This window comes from Trichoderma asperellum, chromosome 2 (assembly GCF_020647865.1).
Source record: "Trichoderma asperellum chromosome 2, complete sequence".
Taxonomy (NCBI): Eukaryota; Fungi; Ascomycota; class Sordariomycetes; order Hypocreales; family Hypocreaceae; genus Trichoderma; species Trichoderma asperellum.
Genome location: NC_089416.1, coordinates 5,127,709 through 5,147,521, shown reverse-complemented (window position 1 = coordinate 5,147,521; position 19,813 = coordinate 5,127,709). Strand labels below are relative to the sequence as shown.

The following is a 19,813-nucleotide window of genomic DNA, read 5'->3' as shown; positions in this document are numbered from 1 at the left end:
TGGATATGAGCGCTTGAGACAGTATCGCCACTCATCCATCGCCACTCATTTGGTGAAATTTGCTAAACTGATTCATGCCTTGGAGAAATAGTCCTGGCCAGCGTGCTAAATTTTATGATTCTTCTACCGAAATGCATACCAATATTTACACGTACAAGTTGTATGTAAAACAATAGCGCTGGTGGCGTCGCCTCATCCACAGCACTAGCAGCCCCACAATCGGATAGCGGGAAGATCTTGAGAGAGTCACAAAACTTCATGTCTTTACCTCCGAATATCGCTCTCAGGGTCGGGACTTTCACATCAAGATGACGCGCTTCCGCCCCTGCATAGACCTTCATGCCGGCCAGGTGAAGCAGATTGTGGGCGGCACCCTGGACAGCTCCTCCACGGCCCTCCAGACAAACCACGTGTCCCAGCATCCGCCAGAGCACTTTGCCCAGCTTTACAGAGACAATGAGCTTGAGGGCGCTCATGTGATTATGCTGGGGGGAGGAAACGATGTCGCTGCCAAAGAGGCATTGAAGGCATGGCCCGGTGGTCTGCAGGTGGGCGGCGGCATTAATGATAAGAATGCAAAGGAATGGATTGATGCGGGAGCAGAAAAGGTAAATATCTCCTAGATATAAGCCGTGCAGTCATAGCATCGCAGATTTTTATCAATCAAGTCATTTTTTTTTTGTCTATAAACCATGAGTAACTGACTTGGACGCCTTATGATAGATTATCATCACATCTTACCTCTTCCCAGATGGCCACTTCAGCCAGGAGAGACTAGATGCTGTCTTGGGAGCTCTTGGCGGAGATAAGAGCAAGCTGGTAATTGACCTCAGCTGCCGTCGCCAAGGAGACAAGTGGTTTGTTGCCATGAACAAATGGCAGACACTGACAGATATGGAAATCAACCAAGGTTAGCAATCTATACGTTCCTAAATGACGGCGATTTACTTCAATTTTTGGTAATGTGGCTCATTTTCAAATTGCAGAATCAATACAGTTATTAGAGCCATACTGCTCAGAATTTTTAATTCACGCTGCAGACAACGAAGGGCTGCAGAGAGGAATCGACGAGCAGCTGGTTGAGCGCCTAGCAGGGTGGTGTTCTATTCCGGTCACATATGCCGGCGGAGGTCGGCACTTGGAAGATTTGGAAACTGTGAAGAGGCTTAGCCGGGGTCGAGTAGATCTCACGATAGGGAGTGCTTTGGATTGTTTTGGTGGGTCTGGCGTCAAGTTTGATGATTGCGTGCAGTGGAATAAGAGCCAGGGTGTCTGATGGATGGATGGGAAGAAAACATTTCTGTTTGTTGACAAAAACACAAGCAGCCCGACGCTAATGGCTTTGGTGCGTTGACGGAGTTTCAATATCAATCAATATATTGCTATGCAGTATGCCGTGCTACCACTCACTACCTACCGGCTGGACAGAAAACTAGCTGCGGTAGCCGTAAATGAAGTGAGGACTAAGTGGTTCGTATAAAAATAGAGTTTTTTTTTTATCATCTCGCAGCAAACAAAATTATCTACAGGGACTGCAATGCTACTGCGTGGTTGAGCCTTACAGATCCGGGTGGATCAAGGAGGTAATACGGAGGCTGGGGTTGCAAGACACAACGTGCACAACTTTGATAAGGCGCCAGGGCAGGAAATTGATGGCTCAAGCTTCGTATTCACAAAACCAGGCCTATTTCTCGGTAACCATGGCGTTGCCGTGTTTCACAGTCGCCTGCAGGCAATGATGGTAATAAGACGGAGTAATCACACAAAATAAAAGGAGTGACACGACTAGTAATCGCACGGGTCATGCAAAATGGAAAAAAAAAAAAAAAAAAAAAAAAAAAAAAGGTAAACAAAGGGAAGAGGGAAGAAGCGAAAAGAAAACACCACGGTTATGGGGGTCTTGCGCCTGTAGTGGCTGCGCGCGAGCATTGCATGAACATCCCCCCAGGAAAAGACAAAAAAAAAAATGATGGATCCACGGGCGAAGGAAGACGAAAAAGAAATGGAGCATGAATGCATTGCCTTTATGCCAGCCATAGGAAACCCCAAATGCGACGAGAGTCGGGATGGGCATCTATCGGAAACTGACCGCATGTCTGATGAGCCGATGACGACACCGCGAACAGGGCAGGCAAAAATGCTTTGCAGGCCGCTCGCTCTAGCGTGGGATGCGAGTGAGAATAGACTCTGCATCACGGCCGGACGTGAAAAACAGATGCATCATGCGGCGGCATCAGCCGAATCAGCGTCCTCAGCCGAGCCCAGATGTCTGTTGCCGTCTGATTGTTTGCATGTTGCCTCGTCTCAGACCCCTGCCGGCTGCCATGGCGACTCTGGAGGCGCTGAGCCTGGGCGTCGCCGGCCGAAGCTCAGAGCGTGCTAGCACCGGCGACGAGGCTCTGTAGGCTCCCTTTTCCCCTGCTGCAGGCCGCCTACAGGCCTGTTGCAGAGCAAGATTTAGTGCATGCGAACCCCTCCTCAGCTCTGATGTGCCCCCCGGGGAGCCCCCAAGGCTAGGCAAAATAGCGACGCGTTGCCACGACAACCCCTGGCTCATTGAGGGGCCGTGTTTTGTTTTGCGTTGGGCCAATCACGCTGCCCGACGGCGCTTCCCTTAAACACCCCCGACCTGCAAATGAATAGCCCCCCTTCTCTGCCCTCGCGAAGTTGTCATCGTTGAAATTCGATTCTGGGTGCCAGCGGCCGAGTCGAGTTCAGGGCTTTGACGCAGCTTTTTCTTCTTCTTCTTTTTTTTCTTTCCTTAAACCATCACCAAGAGAACAGAGTTAACCGGGCGAACATTCTGATATCTCGCGCCCCCCCTTTCCCTTTCCCTTTCCCCTCTCCTTATTCAATTCCAATCATTCGTTTTTGGAGGCTGCCGTATCGAAACTAGCCTCTTTTTTTTGTTGTTGTTTTATTATATACGTTTTGCGAAGAGAAGGAAGAAAAACCGACGCCGGCTAGTCGTTACATTCCTCGCCCGAGTCACATCGCCCTTTGTGCTGATCGACTTGCGTGCCGATGTGTCCACGTCCTAGCCTGACCTGATTGCAAGGATTAACCAGACCAGTTTCGATCGATATGTCATCTGAACCGGTGCGCCCAACAACACCCAATGCTGGTTCCGCCGGCGCAACGCAGCAGCTAACCTCTGCATTCTCTCTGCAGGTGCACCCATTGCGCATCACGAAGGGCAGCACGCCGCCAAACGCATCACCCACGAAAGCGCCCAACCTTCCCCAGCCCCGCCCCCTATCTGAAATTTCGCCCACCGAAAGGAGACGTAATTCTCCTAGCTGGAACCAAATGTCTCCTTCCAAGGTTTGTGGAATGATTAGCGACATTACGTGTTGTGGTGTCTCGGGCTGACAACGGCTTTTCGCCTTTCTAGAAGTCGGCGCTCAGCAATGACTCGTCCCCATTCCAGACTTCGCCCGCCGATTCGGTGACATCGCCGCGGGTCTTCTGGCAAAATCGAAACTCGGAAAACATGTACAGCACCGGCTCGCCTTCGTCCCACCGCCGCTCCTCGATCGAGCGTCTCCAGAAGGCTTCCCGCGTCAAGAACAGCAACATTTTGGCGCTTGAACAGAAGCAGGAATATGATCCAACTCGGATTCCTCAGATCGAACGTCCCCTAGCCAAGGTCCAGCCCGGCGCATTCAACTTTTCAGGAGGCTCGCCCGGTCCTCAGTCTGCCGATGGCGATAAGTCTACATCCCCGATGAGCCCAACCAAATCAGACTACTCGGGCCCCAGCACGCCGAGGGGACCCAGCAAAGATCAAGCTTCGCCCACAAAATCATCGCTATCTCCTTCCAAATTCAAGAGTAGCTTCGACCATGAGACGGGCATGTGGTCTGCGGACACCTCCGCTCTAGACGGTCCCCCAAGCGGTCGATCTTCACATCGCCATACGAAGAGCGTGACATTCGATAATGCACCACCTCAGATCAACGAGTATGAGATGGCCACCCCAGATCTCTCTTCTATTGGCACGAATTCGCGCGAAGGTAGTTACGACTCGGAAGAAGACGACGATGAAGATGACGAAGATCTTCTTTACGATCCTGCTCACATGGGTGGCCCAGATGATGAGAGCTTTGACGCATCTCTCGAGGATACAGACAAGACTCCAGTTGTGGGGCCCGATGACTGGGCTAGAGACAATTCTTTAGTTCACCACGGTGAAGGCGACGACGATGATGGCAGTCTGATGCCCGAGGGAACTCGAGGAGCAATCAGTTCTGGGCGCTTATCCATGGGATCTGTTGGATCTGTCGCAGAAAACCGCCCTCTCCCTCCCCTCCCTGGCGCAGGTCACGTCAGGAGCCAGTCTGCCGGCTCTGTGCCCTCATCCCCAGCCCTCTCACAAACTCCAGAGGGCTCACATAGAAGTTTGCCCGTCCCACCTCCAACCTCTGCCACAAAATCCGACATTGAGAGCTTTATTAGCGGCAAGATGTCGCTTGAAGAAAGACTTAAGCTCATGATGTTGTCTGATGATAGCAGTGGTAAGACTGCTGCCGAACAACAACGCGAGCGACGTCTTCGTCGCAGCTCTGGCCGCAGCCGAAGCTCATTAGGTCGTGATGACTCGCTCGCCATGGTTGACACTCAAGATAGCCAAATCGGCAACGACACTCATAACGATGATGAGCTGGAGGCGCATGATGCCCATGAGACTCATGAGGAAGAAGAAAATATTGGGGACATGTCAGGAATTGGGGATTATCAGCTGCCACAGCCCATTTCCAGGGAGTCTATTATGAAGCGCGTTAACGGTAACAAGGCATTGACGGATCCCGAAGCAGATTATAACTTTTCTTCGCCGCCTGGTAGTCCTCTTCGAGACCAACACTTTCCTCTTGACCCTGACGTTCCCATTCCATCAACTGAAGATTCATTGATGGACGATGAAGACGATGACGATAGGAGTTATGACGACGAAGATGATTATGACGACGAAGATCCCGCGGAGAGCAGTGTGATTATCCATCGTGTCATTCATGAAGACTCCACCGGATTCGATATGTACGACTCCGATTACGACGATGAATATGACGATGAGCTTGATGGTTCTCACTTTCAATCTGATGACGATCTAGAAGGCTCCCACTCTCACTATGGCGGAGAGGACAGCGAAATCACAGAAGATGGCCTTGACCATAAAGAAAAACCTGTCGAGGAAGACCTTACTATTGAAGAACCGGCCAAGGAACCCGCCAAAGAACCTGCCAAGGAAGCAGTAAAAGAAGCAGTAAAAGAGCTTTCGCCCCTGGACCATGAGAACGACGCTGAAGAGGCGCTGACCCCACGAGCCATCTCGCCAATGGAGGCCAATGAACAAAGCCATCATGACGCTGAGTCTAGTATTGTTAGCGAATTTGCGGGCTCAGTGGTTTCTGACCTGGAATCGGACTTTACTTATGACACAGGGCTAGATCCCAACCATGATGTCTCAGAGGAGCTGGATGATGAGTCGCCAAGAATATCAACTGAGATCCCCCAAATTAAAACACCAGAAAAATTGGTCCCGAAGCCAGACTATGACGGCACCGGTTGGGGTGATGATTCATTCAAGTCGTATGACGACGACAGGTCGGGAACCCCCGACTCTGTCATCCACAATCCCGTATCCGAAGATGAAGATGAAGAAGATCACACGATCCTTGAGAGAGAATCCCCCGAAATTCCCGAACGGCTCGCAACGATCAAGGCCTCAGGCTCCAAGTTGAAGACAAGAGTCTCTAATACGCCTTCCGACATTGTAGCCATGCGAGAAGCCCGCAGGCACGTTAGCGGCGAAATACCAAGTGTTCCATCAATCCCGAACAAGCACCGCGGGCTTGCCCCTCGAGATGGCAAAGATCTGGAGCTGAGCAGTGACAGTTTCCTGGCGCGACATCCAAGTTTTAAGAATCGGAGTCTCACCCTTGATCTGGATATGGGCCTCAGCTTGGATAAGGATTTTGAACGAGTTATCGAGACACAAAAGGTAGCTTTCAGTGGTCCAATTCCCCCCATACCGCATATTAACTCCACCAATCACTACTACCCTTCGCCTCGACAAGTGTCGGGGGAGCAACTCACCTCACTAGGTACAAGTCAACTGGATGCTAATATTACGTCTTGTTCTCAGCGCGGATATCTGATGCGACAAAACACCAAGCTCGTGACTGCCAGCGACAAGGATGCGGAAGATTCTTGGAGGACACGATCAGCTAATAATTCACCCATCAAGGCGAATCGCCCACAGTCATGGACCGTCGAACCCTGGAACAGCCAAACTCGTCGCAGCATTCGAAAGGGACAACCGGTTTTGAGCCCTGTTCCACCCCTACCGGGTCAAGAGAGCAATGCCACCGCTCTCAATAAGGTTGTTGAAGAGGACTACAACGTTGATGTGGCCAACCCAGACTCGGGTGAGAGGGGACGTCTCTTTGTCAAGGTTGTTGGCGTGAAGGATCTTGAACTACCTATTCCGAAGAGTAAGCAGCGGCATATTATCCCCCATTCTGTTGCGAGTATCCAGAAAAAAAAAATACCTAACAAATGTTCATTAGATGAGCGAAGCTGGTTTAGCCTGACGCTGGATAACGGCGTTCACTGTGTGACAACAGCTTGGTTGGAACTGGCTCGCAATGCACCGATCGGCCAAGAGTTTGAACTTGTCGTTCCAAACGACCTCGAGTTCCAACTGACCTTGAACGTAAAACTAGAGAAGCCGACTTACTCTCACGTCCAGCCTGCGGCGGTCAAGATGGCCAAACCCAAGACATCAACCTTCAGCAGGGTTTTTGCGTCACCCAAGAAGCGCAAGGAGCTTGAGCTTCGGCAGAGAGCAGAGGAGGAGCGCTTTGCGCAGCAGCAGAAAGAGGCGCTAGCGCGGCAACGTAAAGATGCCGGATCGGCCTACGAGCTCTTTTCACGGTTAGCTGCCGAAGATGGAAGCTTTGCTCGAGCTTACATCTCCTTAAAGGAGCACGAGAATCGATGCTTTGGTCGCCCATACACCGCCGAGGTTGTTTGCTTCAACGAGTGGGCTAGCGAGGAAGAGAGCTTCGCCTCTACCATCAAGAGCAAGCGAGGCAATGCTTCTGGAATTCTCAGGCGGGCGCCGTACAAGATTGGAAAGCTAGAGCTTCAGCTTCTCTTTGTACCTCGCCCCAATGGCGTCACAGACGACGATATGCCCAAGAGCATGAATTCATGCATTCGAGAGCTCAAGGCTGCCGAAGAGAGGCTCGCCCGTAATTGGGAAGGTGTCTTGAGCCAACAGGGTGGTGACTGTCCCGTAAGTTTATTCTCGAATTTTTTTAATCCACATTCCTCCCCCTCTTTAACTTCCCAACTTTTGACTAACCCCGTTGTTTAGTACTGGCGCCGTCGATACTTTAAGCTTGTTGGTACAAAGCTGACTGCTTATCATGAGGCTACTCGCCAGCCCCGTGCAACAATCAATCTCTCCAATGCCAAACGATTGATCGATGATCGTAGAACATTGATGGAGAAGGAGACAACCGGTAAAGGTGGAAAGCGCCGGCGATCTGCTTTCGCAGAAGAAGAAGAGGGCTACATGTTTGTTGAAGAGGGATTCCGCATACGCTTCAACAACGGCGAAGTCATTGACTTCTATGCTGATACAGGTGAAGACAAGGAAGGCTGGATGAAGGCCCTTTCCGACGTCATTGGCCGTGGAGATGCCGGTTTAGAAGAGGAAGCTGGTGGACCCCGATCGCGGGCGAAGTGGTGCGAGCTTGTCCTCAAACACGAACAGCAGATTCGACGTCGCACTGAGAGCCGAAGAGTGCACTCACGGACGAGGAGTACGTTCAACTAAGAGGGGATGGGCAAGACGCATGGACTTGGGATGTACTTGCTATGTTATGAATACGTGTTGGATTATGGGGTATAACCGATGGAGGTGGAGGGGCATGGCGCAAATTTGCTACTACAGACACATTCATTGGCGTTGCCGGTGCTCTTTCTCTTTTTTCTTCTTGTCTCTTTTTACCCCCTTTTTTTCTGTTACTTTTCTCCTCTTTCTACTTTCTTCATTGCTTGCTGCTATCTCATAGTTGTTTGCGGCATAGGCCGCTGTACGTATGGATTCTGATTTTGTACTAAAAAAACGGTAGCAAGTATAATGAAATGAGACCAACGCAGCCAATGCGTAGTTCCTTGATGTCAATGGAATAAACTTGGCACAATTTCTCTTTTCTTCCTTTGTCCTGATGAAAAATGGTCTGTGAGTTGATCGGTGTGCACGGGTGAGTTATCATGGGGCCACCAAGTGAATAAAGGGGTGAGGCTTTATATGAGTGTACCTTCATCTATCTACGCCAACTTGCTCAAGTTACTCTATGGAGAGATTTTTCATTTCCCTGTGCGGCATAGGGACTAGCAACACAGCTATATGGACAGGGATACCTATATTTGAAAGAATCCTGAAGCTATTCCCACGTCTAGTCGTTGTTTGAGCATAATCTCTCCCTTGGCGATGTGGTGTCTCAGTGCTGTGCCATCTCCGGCCTCGTCATTTAATTTTAGCATCACTCCATAAGCTAAGGGGTCTACTGCTGCTACTATAAAAAGCTGGGGCACGTGACCCATTTATTAAATGTAGCCAAATATCAATCATATATGATGGATGAATATTGGTGTTGAGCATCTGAAAATTTTGAGGTTTTTTAGAGTAAAATACGTACTTGAACAAAGCGTATAGATGATGATAATGACAGTTCATAGCAAGCAAAACAAATCCTGATCATCGTCGCGAGCTGTTAAAGGCAGCGCTGACAGAAAGCGGGCGCCTCCTGGTGGGGTTCTGAACCAGCTGGCGAGGCGCAGCGGGTCCCTCAGTGGGCTCGGCAGCCAATTGAGCTCATCCGGGGGGCATCGTCACCTGTAACAGCTGCGGTATCTGAACACAGCACCCTTTCTTGAGCAACCCCCCCGATTCTACCTTGACCAAAGCGCAATCCTCCTCGCACCTCTGCAAACGCCCTCTCTCAACGTCTTTCTCTCTCCTACGCCTCTCTTCTCCCCTTCAGCTCTCTTTTCTCAGAGGACGCCACAATGGCTGGTCGATTTGTCCGGGCGTCCAAGTACCGTACGTTGCCAGTCGCGAACTGATAGCTGCCCCCCCTCTCTCTTGCGCTGACGACGACGAGGCTGACCAGTTTGCACGCTACTCTAGGACACATCTTTGGCAAGCCCACAAAGAAGGAGTTTTGCTACGATAACCTGCGCATCAGCCGAAATGCCTGGGACACGAACCTGGTCAAGGTACGATACGACGACCGGCGAGACGCGCGATGGGCTGCGACCTTGCCTCGATCCGATGTGCTGATAAGAGTTGAATAATAGGCCAACGCCGAGTACCTGTCGGTCAATTGGGAGTCTTCTGGAGGCGGCGCCTTTGCAGTTATCCCTCTGAGCGAGAAGGGCAAAGCTCCTGATCAGATCCCTCTGTTTCGCGGACACACTGCGACTGTGCTCGACACTGACTGGTGAGCTCTCCGCTACCCCCCCCTATTTCTCGTTGGCAGACCCTTGTCAGCCCACCTGTCGCCCAGACGTTTGAGTCGCTGACTTGTCGGTAAAGGAACCCGTTCAACGATCACATTATCGCCTCTGCCTCTGAAGACGGAAAGGTCTTTATCTGGGAGGTCCCGAAGGACTTCTCGCTCTACACTGATGCTGAGGTGATCCCCGATGTATCACCAGTCAGCAAGCTCGGAGGTCACACGAGGTAAGTTACTGACTTTTGCCGAGTTTCCTCTGCTCTTCTCTTCACGGAATGGAAAGTTTACCAACACGTCTACAATAGAAAAGTCGGACAGGTCCTGTTCAACCCCGCCGCCGAAAACATCCTCGCTTCGGCCTCCGGCGACTTCACAATCAAGCTTTGGGACGTTGGCACCGGCCAGAGCCACCTGACTCTCCAACACACCGACATCGTACAGAGCTTGTCATGGAACGCGAGCGGCAACCTGCTTGTGACGACGTCGAGAGACAAGAAGATCCGAGTGTGGGATGTCCGCCAGGAGAAGCCTGTGCATGAGGCAGCAGGCCACACGGGTGCCAAGAACAGCAGAGCAGTCTGGATGGGCGAGCACAACCGATTTGCCACGACTGGTTTCTCCAAGATGAGCGAGCGACAGATTGCTTTGTGGGAGCCCGGTCGCAGCGATCCCATCGGCGGATTCACTCATCTGGATGCCATCTCTGGAGTCTGCATGCCATTCTGGGACGAAGGTTCCAACTGCCTCTACCTTGCTGGCAAGGGGTAAGCACAACCCCTCCCCCGCCGCCATTGATCACGGCATTCCGGCCACCAGAAATTACGGTTACTGACTAGTCTACAGTGACGGCAACATCCGCTACTACGAGTACGAGAATGACAAGTTTGAGTACCTGAGCGAATACAAGTCCGCAGATCCTCAGCGAGGTATCGCCTTTGTTCCGCGACGCGGTATCAACGTGAGTATTCCAGCCCGTGGGTATGAGGCTCTGACAGCATCCGGCTAATCTATCGCCCCAGGTTCACGAGAACGAGGTTATGCGCGCCTTCAAGACGGTAAATGACAACTACATCGAGCCCATCTCCTTCACTGTGCCCCGTAGAGCAGAGACCTTCCAATCAGATATTTTCCCTCCCGCCATTGGAACTCGTCCTGCCATGAGCGCCAAGGAGTGGCTCGATGGCAAAACCGATATTCCTGCAAAGATTGATTTGGAGAGTGTCTACGAGGGGACTGCTCCCAAGGAGGTTGCCGCCAACTACCAGCCGCCGGCCCCAGTTGCTGCTCCAGCCCCCGTTGTTGAGCCCAAGAAGGAGGAGCCCAAGGAGGAGCCTAAGCCGGCTTTCCGAGCTCCCGTCAGCGTCAACGACCAGAAGAGCTCGATTGCTGCTATGGCCAACAAGTACCAAGACACTGAGGAAGAGGAGCCCAAGAAGGAGGAGCCATCAAGCTTTGATGAGGAAGTCAAGCCAGCTCATCGGGCTCCTCTCCCCATTCGATCAGAATCGAAGCCTGCCGCTCCTCCGGTTGCAAGCCCTGCTCCAGCTCCCGTTAAAGCAGCTTCCGCACCCGCTCCCGCCCCCGCCGCTGCCGCTTCCAGTGATGCCGCGACCTCCTTATCCGAGATTAAGGAGCTGATTGAGAACCAGACGAAGATAATCAGTGCACAGAACGACCAGATTGGGCTCCTCACCTCCGAGGTCGAATCCCTAAAGAAGCGTCTTGGATCAGGATCCCAGGACCAGAGCGAGCGAATCAGACAGCTGGAGCTGGAGCTGGAAGAGGCTCGATCCTAAATTGGCGCCTTGCCAATGCAGCAGTACATAGTATCACGGCCTATCTATTTACCCGCGTCTGTCCAACCCATTCTATCTATGATCCTGTGTGCGACGTTGCCGTTTATCAAGGGGGGCGGGAAAGAGGGAATAAGCAAAGGGATCTTGGAAAGAAAAGAAAAAGCAAAGAAAAAAAAAAAGACCCCCTCTCACCCGAAGAGGGAAAGAAAAGCGAGAGCAGGAAGAAAAGAAGAGAGGATAAGACTATACAGAGACGCAACGTTTTGATCAAGGGAGGATGTGAAGGAGGATTCATGCAAGGGCGAGAGCAACCTTTTTTTCTTTTTTCTTTTTTTTTCCTTGTCTCCTTTTTTTTTTTTTTTGCAAAGAAAACAAAAACATGTTGTAATACCGCGTTTTGTGTGTGTATGTATGTATGTACGTACGTATGCGTGTGTACGTGCTGGGGGCTAAGAAATTCATCTATGTTGCTTTTCTCTCTCTCTGGCTCTTTTTGCTTTTTAAACTTTGTGTCATATCATGAGACTTGAGGACGAACGAATGTAATAGGTATCTGCCGACATTAGCTTGTTTTGTTCAAATTACAAAACAGCGCCCGTTGTTGCATTAAAGGATCAAAGTCTATTTTCGCCTAAGGAATCTAACGCTATTTTTTTTTTTGTCTCGTCTCCTTTCCTATTGCATTTATATAGTATGTGTGTGCGCTAATGCAGTGATGGTGTTTGCCGTTTCCTATATACTATATATATATATATATATATGTATTATTTGCTTTTTTTTTTTTTTTGGCCTTACTACGTATTACTCCTTTTCTTGTTCCTTTCGGAAGTTTGTTTATATAGTAGTTTTTAGTCTTGTTTCCTCGGGACTTTTGCCCAGTGACATACATACACATGCACACAGACACACACACCTTTTAAGCCTACCCTGTTTGCTACAGTAGATAAGTATGTATTTGCTTTTTTGCGTGTGGCGGTTAGCAGGAAGGATTCAATATACTGTGCCTTACTAAAGTACATTTGCAAGAGAGAGAAAAAAGCCTGACTGAGTGAGGACTGTGCAAGGCAACGGAACCATGCCATGCCACTCGATGCTTAGTGGATGGCACGTCACTGGTGGTTTGTTGGCTCTTCTACCAGCATCTTACAGGCATAATCCTTCTTCCGGACTTCATGCATGGGTCGTCGGTGTAGAATCTAGACCTTTGATTTGTGTGATTGCACTGCATGCAATTTGCCACTTATGCTTGTTAACCCGGCCAAGCCAAGGGACATGTTGTTCATGGCTACCACATAATTACTACTGTCCCGATTCAAATGCTCCGATTTGGTGGTTGATTCAAAAGTCGCTATGCACAAGTCCCACGCCAGGCCCCTGTGCAACAAACAGTACCAAGAGTCTATCTCTGCATATTACTCTGCACCGCTGCTTACAAAGTGTGCATATGCGAAATTAAACAACATACCCTACACGCTGCCTATGGAGCCTGGATCTGCAGCGTAATTTCCACGCCTGTCGTAAGAATCAGGCCATTTTCTTCAACCATGTTCAACGGTTTTCAGTCTTTTCTTTTCTTTTTGTGGCCCAAACTCGGGATCCAAATCTCGCCTGTGCCACGGGAATTGCAGATAACGAAAATACGGGAAAAAAACCACTCTTTTAGTAACCCTCGGCGTCCAATTACAGCATTTCACGCATGGGGGTCCCTTACCGTTCTCACCATAAACCTCTCTTATCGCCGGGGAGACGGGTAACAACAACACCATCACGTCCTCGAATCGATCCCGGACTATTGATTGTATTAGCCCCATTCCCGCATGGCTCTTCAGTTTCTCCGTGGCTAGTCATTCTCCAGTCTCAGGGAGCAACATTCTGAAACCCAGACATCGGACATCTTTGCTCGACTTCTGGGCCCCCGAAGTTGAGCGAAGCGGCTAAGTGGCTAAGAGACTGCGAAGCATCTACGCCGGTGTCATGGTGCTATTTCCGCCACTTGCCTCCCACAGAGACTCCGAACAAGCGGAAAGGTGAATAACCAAAGCCCGCGGAGCTGGATGAGCGCTGTTTCAAAGGCCAAAAGACGCGGTTTCAGAATGCTATACTTGGGACCTGCTGGTGTTATTCGGCCAATCGGGTCGCAACCCATGCGGTGTGCACGACTTGTCTGCATGATGCAGGAGGGGTAAACGGCATTTACTGACGGTGCATTTATAGAGCACTCCGTCGGGAGAGATGGAGTAGCAGGCATCGGATGCATGTGCTTGTACCAGTATGGCAGTCGGAGCGGCTGTAGTGTGTCTGCTTGGACAAGCGGAAAGAGAAAAAGAGACGCGAGACTGCTCAGCCAGGGGTTGCAAGCGGAGATGGACATGGGATGTGATGTAGTATTATCTCGCAGCTGCATATCGTACGAAGAAGGATGCCTAGAAATCTCGACTGCTACGTAAATCTAGTGGCGATACGAAGTCGTCAGGTCGTTGAGGCGGCTTCCGAAGTAAAGGGGAAAAGAAGAGTGAATAGCAGGGGCCATTCGGATACTGGCTGCCAAAGCTTTTGGGCCAAAGTCCGCGGCTGCGGTCGATATTCGTACGAGTTTTGGACATTGCATATCTACATGGCCGAATCAAATTTTACCAACTAATCTGACGAATTCCAATTCCCGATGACTGGAAATCTGGGGCCGATGCGAATCGCTTGTCCTCAGGAATATGGATAGACTTTGTCCCCTCAGCTTTCAAGTAGGTAGATGTCATGGGTTATCCATTGACCAGGCATCGAGAGAAGGGAAAAAGCACATCAGCTTCAGACGCCTCTTACGAGTCAAGACTCGACCCAGCCTGCATGCTTAGGCTGGCCTCCGGAGCGCATTTCCCAGCCTTCTGATTCTTACTCTTCCGCAGTTCATTTAGCTTGGTAGCTGAGCATCTCTATTTAGCCGCATGACCAGATACAATGGTCTCAGTCGTAATGTTTGTTTCGAAACATTGACACGCCCGTGACTTGCTGTAGAATTTCCAAAATTGGTACTGCTTTGGATAGTTTGGAGCTGAAAAGGTGACTCTAGGCCTCATTAGTCGATGCTTCGCTCTTCTAGAAGAGGGTGAAACGGAGCCTCGTTGTCTCAAGTATACAGAGGTTTCGGCTCCTGCGCGTAATCGCGCGGGCCAAGTATCCGTATCGTGTTCGAAAACAGAGCCGAGTCTCGAACGCCTACTCCGCATATCGTCACTCAACCTTGAGCTGATAGTAATAGTATACTAGCAGCGGTCTTCGCAGCTGATCCATCATTTTTGCTACACTCATTCGAATTAAACAGTGATCGAGTCAGCCACGCAAAGGGCGCAAGACGAGAGCAAATGACCCCCCCCCTCCCAATAGTTGATCGCCCGGTAATAGCGAGAGCGGGCAACTCCGTACATCAGGTAGGTGGATAGTTGATAGCAGCTCGTGCAGGTGCGCTATCATCGATATAGCTGCTGCTAGGAGAGCCAGATGATGATTTTGGAGTAGTTTCGTCTTTTTCTAGAAGCTATGGTGCCGTTTCAGGTCATCAGCCTCACCTAGAGTACGATGCGAGCTCCGGTTTGAGCTCCAAGAAGCTCGATGCATCGGGAGATTGTAGATTAGTACGATCTCGTGCCATTCTGACGAGACTGCTGGAGACAGCCGCTGGCTAAAGGAAATGAGCGAGGTCCTAGTCTGCGCTTACATCAGTAAATGGCCCAAGCTAAGTACGGCCCAAAGTCAACAATGGTATTAGCACGCCAGGGCTGAAGAATGAATGACTAGCCGACACCAGCCCCGCGCTGCTTGGCTCCGTTTCAGTATCTGAAGCCGTGTGGCGTTCGCCAAAAGGGCCTTTTCTCGACGCCACGCAATATCAACTGGCCCAGCTTAGGACAGAGAGCTGCATGGCCAAGCGGTAAAGCTTCACTCATTTGGCTTGGCGGGCCAATCCATGCCACCATGTTACTATCTTTATCCATGCCTGCTCTTGAAACCGCGTCTGTTGAGGAGGAGGAGAGCTACCTGAGCGGAGCGGTGATGCAAGATGGAGCATAGAGCAGAGCGAGCAGAGCGGAAAAAGAATAGTATCAATGATAGGCATGGAGGATGCGCTGTAAGCCAATCAAACACGAGCTTTGTTCGCGACATGCTTGCTACGTTGAAGAGAGAGGAATCTCGCGTTTCTGGTTGGCCGATGCAGTGTTAAGCTTGATCTAATTTTGGCTCGGGCCAAAGATATCTGAGCGTCAAGCGGTATTTCGTAGCGTGCTGGTCGAGTCGCAGAACAGCATATACTACCAATAAAAAGCCTGGACAACAACAGTGGCTTACAAGAGGCCAATTTGCAGGCCGCCAGCTCGCAGCGCCAGAGGTGGATATGCTGGCATGGCGTCACTGGAAAGGTAGGCTATATACTTTGCTTCATGACCCAGCCAGCGCTATGAAAGAGATATATCATTAGATGCGCGAGTCGAAGCGCCGGGGATCCTGTGACTGAAGGCGACGGCGTTGATTTGTGAAGAGTCTTCTGCATGATGACAATGGTGCCTGCATATCACCACATGAGTAAGACCCGCATGGCCCCTTACATGCGGCTTCTCACAAATCGCTTTTGTCGTCACATAATAGCCCGGAGTTGTATAGAGGGTCGCGGCGCGTACCGGGCTATCAGCTCACACGGGCGGGACGATCAAGCACGCAAGCATTTATCGTCATGTTTCAGATGGCCACTACCCTGGCCAGGGCAACCAGCCGTCAACATCCCCAAGGCCCATGGCCGCAGGATTCCAACGCTTGACTGCTAGCAGAAGCATACTCGTAATCTTTTTTCGACAGCCATTGTCATGATGTGTGGCGTTTAACTGCAATACCTAGCTCAATGCCCTCGGGATTTTGTGGAGCAGGCCAGACTTCTCTTGGCCCTCTCTGATGTGCGCCGTGCGCCAGCCTCGCCGATCAGACTGAGAGAAGCTGCGTGCGTAGTAGCGTTATCTGTACATACATGATTGCATCTTTGACGATCTGATGCGCTGGATCATCGCGTTGACTTGCTTGCATGATATGGCCCTGTTGAGGAGCAACGGCGGAGGTTCTAGCGCCAGCAGCTGGTCTGCACATCGAATGCATCGTTTAATAGGGGGTAGCTTTGCTTGGCCCGACTCGGCTCGGGCGATGCTATGCTCGTCTTACGTCTAGCAAGGTTTCTAGCAGTCGAACTGCACTGTAGTTTAACATAGGCAAGTCGGCATAGTCGCAAGCCACGGGCTGTATCTTGCGGTTACCTCAAAGCCTCTGGGCCACGGTCAGGTTCTACATCGCGGGAAGCGTCGTCGTCGGACACGGTGCGGTTGAGAATAGACCGGACCGCTGCTCGCTATCAAAGCGCCTGGTCACAGAGCCACGACCCGCCCAGATGCGGTCACCTGCATTCATCGTCAACTCTACCTCATGGCATCAAGCTTAGCGAAGTCGCATCCCATGCTGTGCAAGTTGAGTACATACTATGTAGTATGTAGCAACCGACTCGTTCCCCTGCTCGTGCATCACGCATGATGGTATGAGGAGAGGGGAAGATGGATGGACACAGCCATGATTCGGCCGGAATCTGCGAAGTGAGACAAGGGTTGGGGGGCGTTCAGAATCTGACGCAGCCAATCACGGCGGCGCGTGTCTCTAGCAACGCCGTCTCTCCACAGGGGCCACTCTGAAGCGTTGCTCCAGGCGCGTTTCATCTTGAGAGGTCTCTCGTGCAGCAGCCCGGGCCGCGTGGTGGTCCAAGCAATCCCTGTTTCCAAGACCTGGCATCGATTGGCTTGCGGCGGCGCGGTTGCAGGGAAAGGCTCGTCCGGCCAGGTGGTGGGCGAAGGGCCGTCGGCGGCGGAAAAAGGTTTGGCAGGCGACGCTCGCCAAGCATACGAGATGCCCCCTTCGGCAGCCCTCAGGACGAAGCGAGCAAGAGAGATGAGATGAGCGTTGTCCCGGTATGGCGAGGATGTCAGTGCCGTTTGGACACCGACGAGGAAGCTGGAAGAAGTGCAGAGAGCCATTGAAGCGGGTTTGGGCGTTGCAGAAGGTGTACGAGGACATGGTGCTGCGGACGGTGCAGCGCTCAGGTGTGGCTTCATGAGCCTGCAGAGGCAGCTACAAGTATTCCCGGACTTTGGGACTCGTAGTGCTGCGACTTCTTCCAAACTTCGTTTACAGAGTTCCTCTTTGGATTAACCCCAACCCACAGTTGCTTCCTCTGCCACCTCTTGTCCCACTGGCGATGCAGCGGCCACGATCTTCTCATGTTTCGAATGTGACAAGGGGCATGGCCATGACAAATCGATGGGAGAGGAAGAGTCCTCGCGGCAATCCTACTGGTACGCTTGCCAAGGAATACCTATCGGATCGTCATGATAGAGCAGAGTAAAAGGGCACGAAGCACTGACATCGCGAGTCCTGGCTGCAGCACACTGTGGGGAAGCTCAGATCCCATCACAGCAGGGAGCATGGCAATCGGGCGTTACAGGTGGCAGTTCGGGCACTGTCTAGCCATCTTTGTTCAGGATGTCTCCGATGATTCTATGCAGGAGAGCTGTTCTGACACTGCTAGATGCTACTAAAAAGACGACTGGGATATTCTAGCTGAGGTTGAAGCCTCTGCTGCCACCATCAAGATAATGGCACTAGTATTGGGTGGTCTTGGCCACGATCACGCATCGCCTCGCCATCATAGCAGTAGGCAAGGAAGAGTGTGCCTGTTCGATATCCCGTTTAGGATGCCACCTTGTTTCAAAATTACTGTGTAGAGAGTCTACTACTCATACTATGCAAGTGCAAAGAGCCAGCGCCCACCTGCGAGTAGTATCTGGCGTGAGTGTTCGTTCTCCTGTGATGACGGCTGGGGATCTCGAACTCTACCAATGAATCTCGCTCGTTTTTTTCTAGTAGATATAGCAAACCAACAGAGAGATCTCATGGGCTATCTTTGGCGTCTTGGATTGATGAATCGAAAACAATGTTTATCGGAGTCTTTCGTTGGGGTTCCTGGTTCGTTCGCACGCCATGCCGGCAGTGACGAGCCACGGACAGGCGAGACACCGGTAATGGGAAGCACGGAGACACCCGTCTGGCCTGTTCCTGCGTCAAAGGCGAGCACCAACGGGCCCAATCAGATATCCTTGCTCACATGGGCTGCCAGAAGTGGCCGTCTCATGAGCCGCCGCCCAATACCGTACTTGGCTGCATACCATACAGGTGCAGTACCTGCGAGCGTCGCTCTCGAGGAATTCCTCAATGGAGCGTGTATGGACGCCTGCGGGGCCGGCAATGAGGCACCGGAGCAGGCGCTGCCTGGCGATGGGTTCTCCATTCCTAGTCTGTTCATCTGCTCCGAGGCTTTCATGTAATGAATAAGGGACCTAATGAGCTCCAGATTGCAACTTCATGCGGTCAAACATCCGGTCAGGGGTATCGACGACTAGTGCCCGTCGATACTTGGAGCAACGTACTCGTATTAAGAGAACCACTCAATCAAACGAAAGTTAACGCGGCGTTCTTTGCCTCCCATAAACTTTGGTTACAGTTCTGGCAATGGTTGACGGAGCTGGCTCAGCGGCATGAATGGCATCGAGCCGTCGTCCTTCACGCACCATTCCTCGGAAGGCTGTGTCCTGGCCAAGTCATCAATCAGGTGGCCAATATGCGTAATTGCTGTCAAGTATTATGATCTGGTCTTGGGGGCAGGGGAGCAGCAAGCCTGAGAGAAAAGGGGACCGAGTCCTTAGAGTGAAAGTAACACTGAAGGATTGGAATTGGATTACAAGCAACAAGGCCACGGACTCTTGTCGCCAGCAGATTGCCCGCCCCTTTGCCGACACACGCCCGTCCTATTTTTGTCTCGCTACCTGCACACCCGCTCTCTGACACGGTCGTGCAAAGCTCTCTCGAGCAGGGAAGCGGGCATTGGGAGTGGGGGAGACCAGATGAAGGGCCCGGTTTTCGCTCTCTGGGCCCCCTGGGCTGCAATTCCACCAGACGCATTTCGGCCGGCGGTGCACGAATCGAATCTCGCGGCAGAGCTGGAGGAACCAGCGAGCATGTGCGTCTGCCACCGGGAATAGATGCGTGCTGCAATGCACGTACTTTGGCCGTGGTTGGGCTCTTGCAGCAAAGCGCCCAGGCACCAAACAATTGCATTGTACGGGCCGCTGGTTGGCTGAGAAGCGCCGTTGCGAGCGCCATGACGGCGCCAATGCGCTGTGGCCAGTGGGCATTTCCCACGTCAAGAGCGCTGGTTCGTCCAGCAACGCCTAGCGCTGTATCCCACTCTCGCCTCGCCCCAATGCACTGTCAATACTGTATGCTCTCTCTCTCTCTCTCTCCCTCTCACTTCTCTTCAGCAATCTTCCTCCTCCTCTCTGCTGTACGAACCCACTCCATTCAGATTAGGAGCACCCAGGTACCACCGTCCAGTCCAGTCCAGTCCAGTCC

General features: G+C 51.5%; 6 protein-coding genes across 6 annotated transcripts; 4 read left to right on the top strand and 2 right to left on the bottom strand.

Annotated features, from left to right (window-relative positions):
• The first annotated feature begins 110 nt into the window (after positions 1-110).
• Positions 111-1,531, top strand: HIS7 (Histidine biosynthesis bifunctional protein hisB). The gene is made up of 3 exons (XM_024907275.2): positions 111-608; positions 724-910; positions 987-1,531. The coding sequence occupies exons 1-3, from the start codon at positions 309-311 to the stop codon at positions 1,274-1,276; spliced, it is 777 nt and encodes a 258-aa protein (XP_024766222.1). The 5' UTR covers positions 111-308; the 3' UTR covers positions 1,277-1,531.
• Positions 1,532-2,192: 661 nt separating this feature from the next.
• Positions 2,193-8,318, top strand: TrAFT101_004002 (uncharacterized protein). The gene is made up of 6 exons (XM_066127043.1): positions 2,193-3,099; positions 3,172-3,324; positions 3,395-6,001; positions 6,146-6,494; positions 6,570-7,300; positions 7,382-8,318. The coding sequence occupies exons 1-6, from the start codon at positions 3,085-3,087 to the stop codon at positions 7,844-7,846; spliced, it is 4,320 nt and encodes a 1,439-aa protein (XP_065983151.1). The 5' UTR covers positions 2,193-3,084; the 3' UTR covers positions 7,847-8,318.
• A 635-nt stretch (positions 8,319-8,953) lies between these two features.
• Positions 8,954-11,975, top strand: TrAFT101_004001 (uncharacterized protein). Its single transcript, XM_024907276.2, has 7 exons — positions 8,954-9,118; positions 9,206-9,294; positions 9,376-9,518; positions 9,614-9,760; positions 9,839-10,297; positions 10,377-10,491; positions 10,553-11,975. The coding sequence occupies exons 1-7, from the start codon at positions 9,085-9,087 to the stop codon at positions 11,327-11,329; spliced, it is 1,764 nt and encodes a 587-aa protein (XP_024766224.1). The 5' UTR covers positions 8,954-9,084; the 3' UTR covers positions 11,330-11,975.
• A 560-nt stretch (positions 11,976-12,535) lies between these two features.
• On the bottom strand, positions 12,536-14,615 carry TrAFT101_004000 (uncharacterized protein). Its single transcript, XM_024907277.2, has one exon. It carries the CDS (start codon positions 13,731-13,733, stop codon positions 13,302-13,304), a length of 432 nt encoding a protein of 143 aa, XP_024766226.2. The 5' UTR covers positions 13,734-14,615; the 3' UTR covers positions 12,536-13,301.
• A 2,263-nt stretch (positions 14,616-16,878) lies between these two features.
• On the bottom strand, positions 16,879-17,382 carry TrAFT101_003999 (uncharacterized protein; the record flags this gene model as incomplete). The annotated part of the gene is made up of 1 exon (XM_066127042.1): positions 16,879-17,382. The coding sequence occupies one exon, from the start codon at positions 17,380-17,382 to the stop codon at positions 16,879-16,881; it is 504 nt and encodes a 167-aa protein (XP_065983150.1).
• Positions 17,243-18,729, top strand: TrAFT101_003998 (uncharacterized protein; the record flags this gene model as incomplete). The annotated part of the gene is made up of 2 exons (XM_024907278.2): positions 17,243-17,700; positions 17,790-18,729. Exon 2 carries the CDS (start codon positions 18,244-18,246, stop codon positions 18,727-18,729), a length of 486 nt encoding a protein of 161 aa, XP_024766228.1. The 5' UTR covers positions 17,243-17,700; positions 17,790-18,243.
• Positions 18,730-19,813: the final 1,084 nt, after the last annotated feature.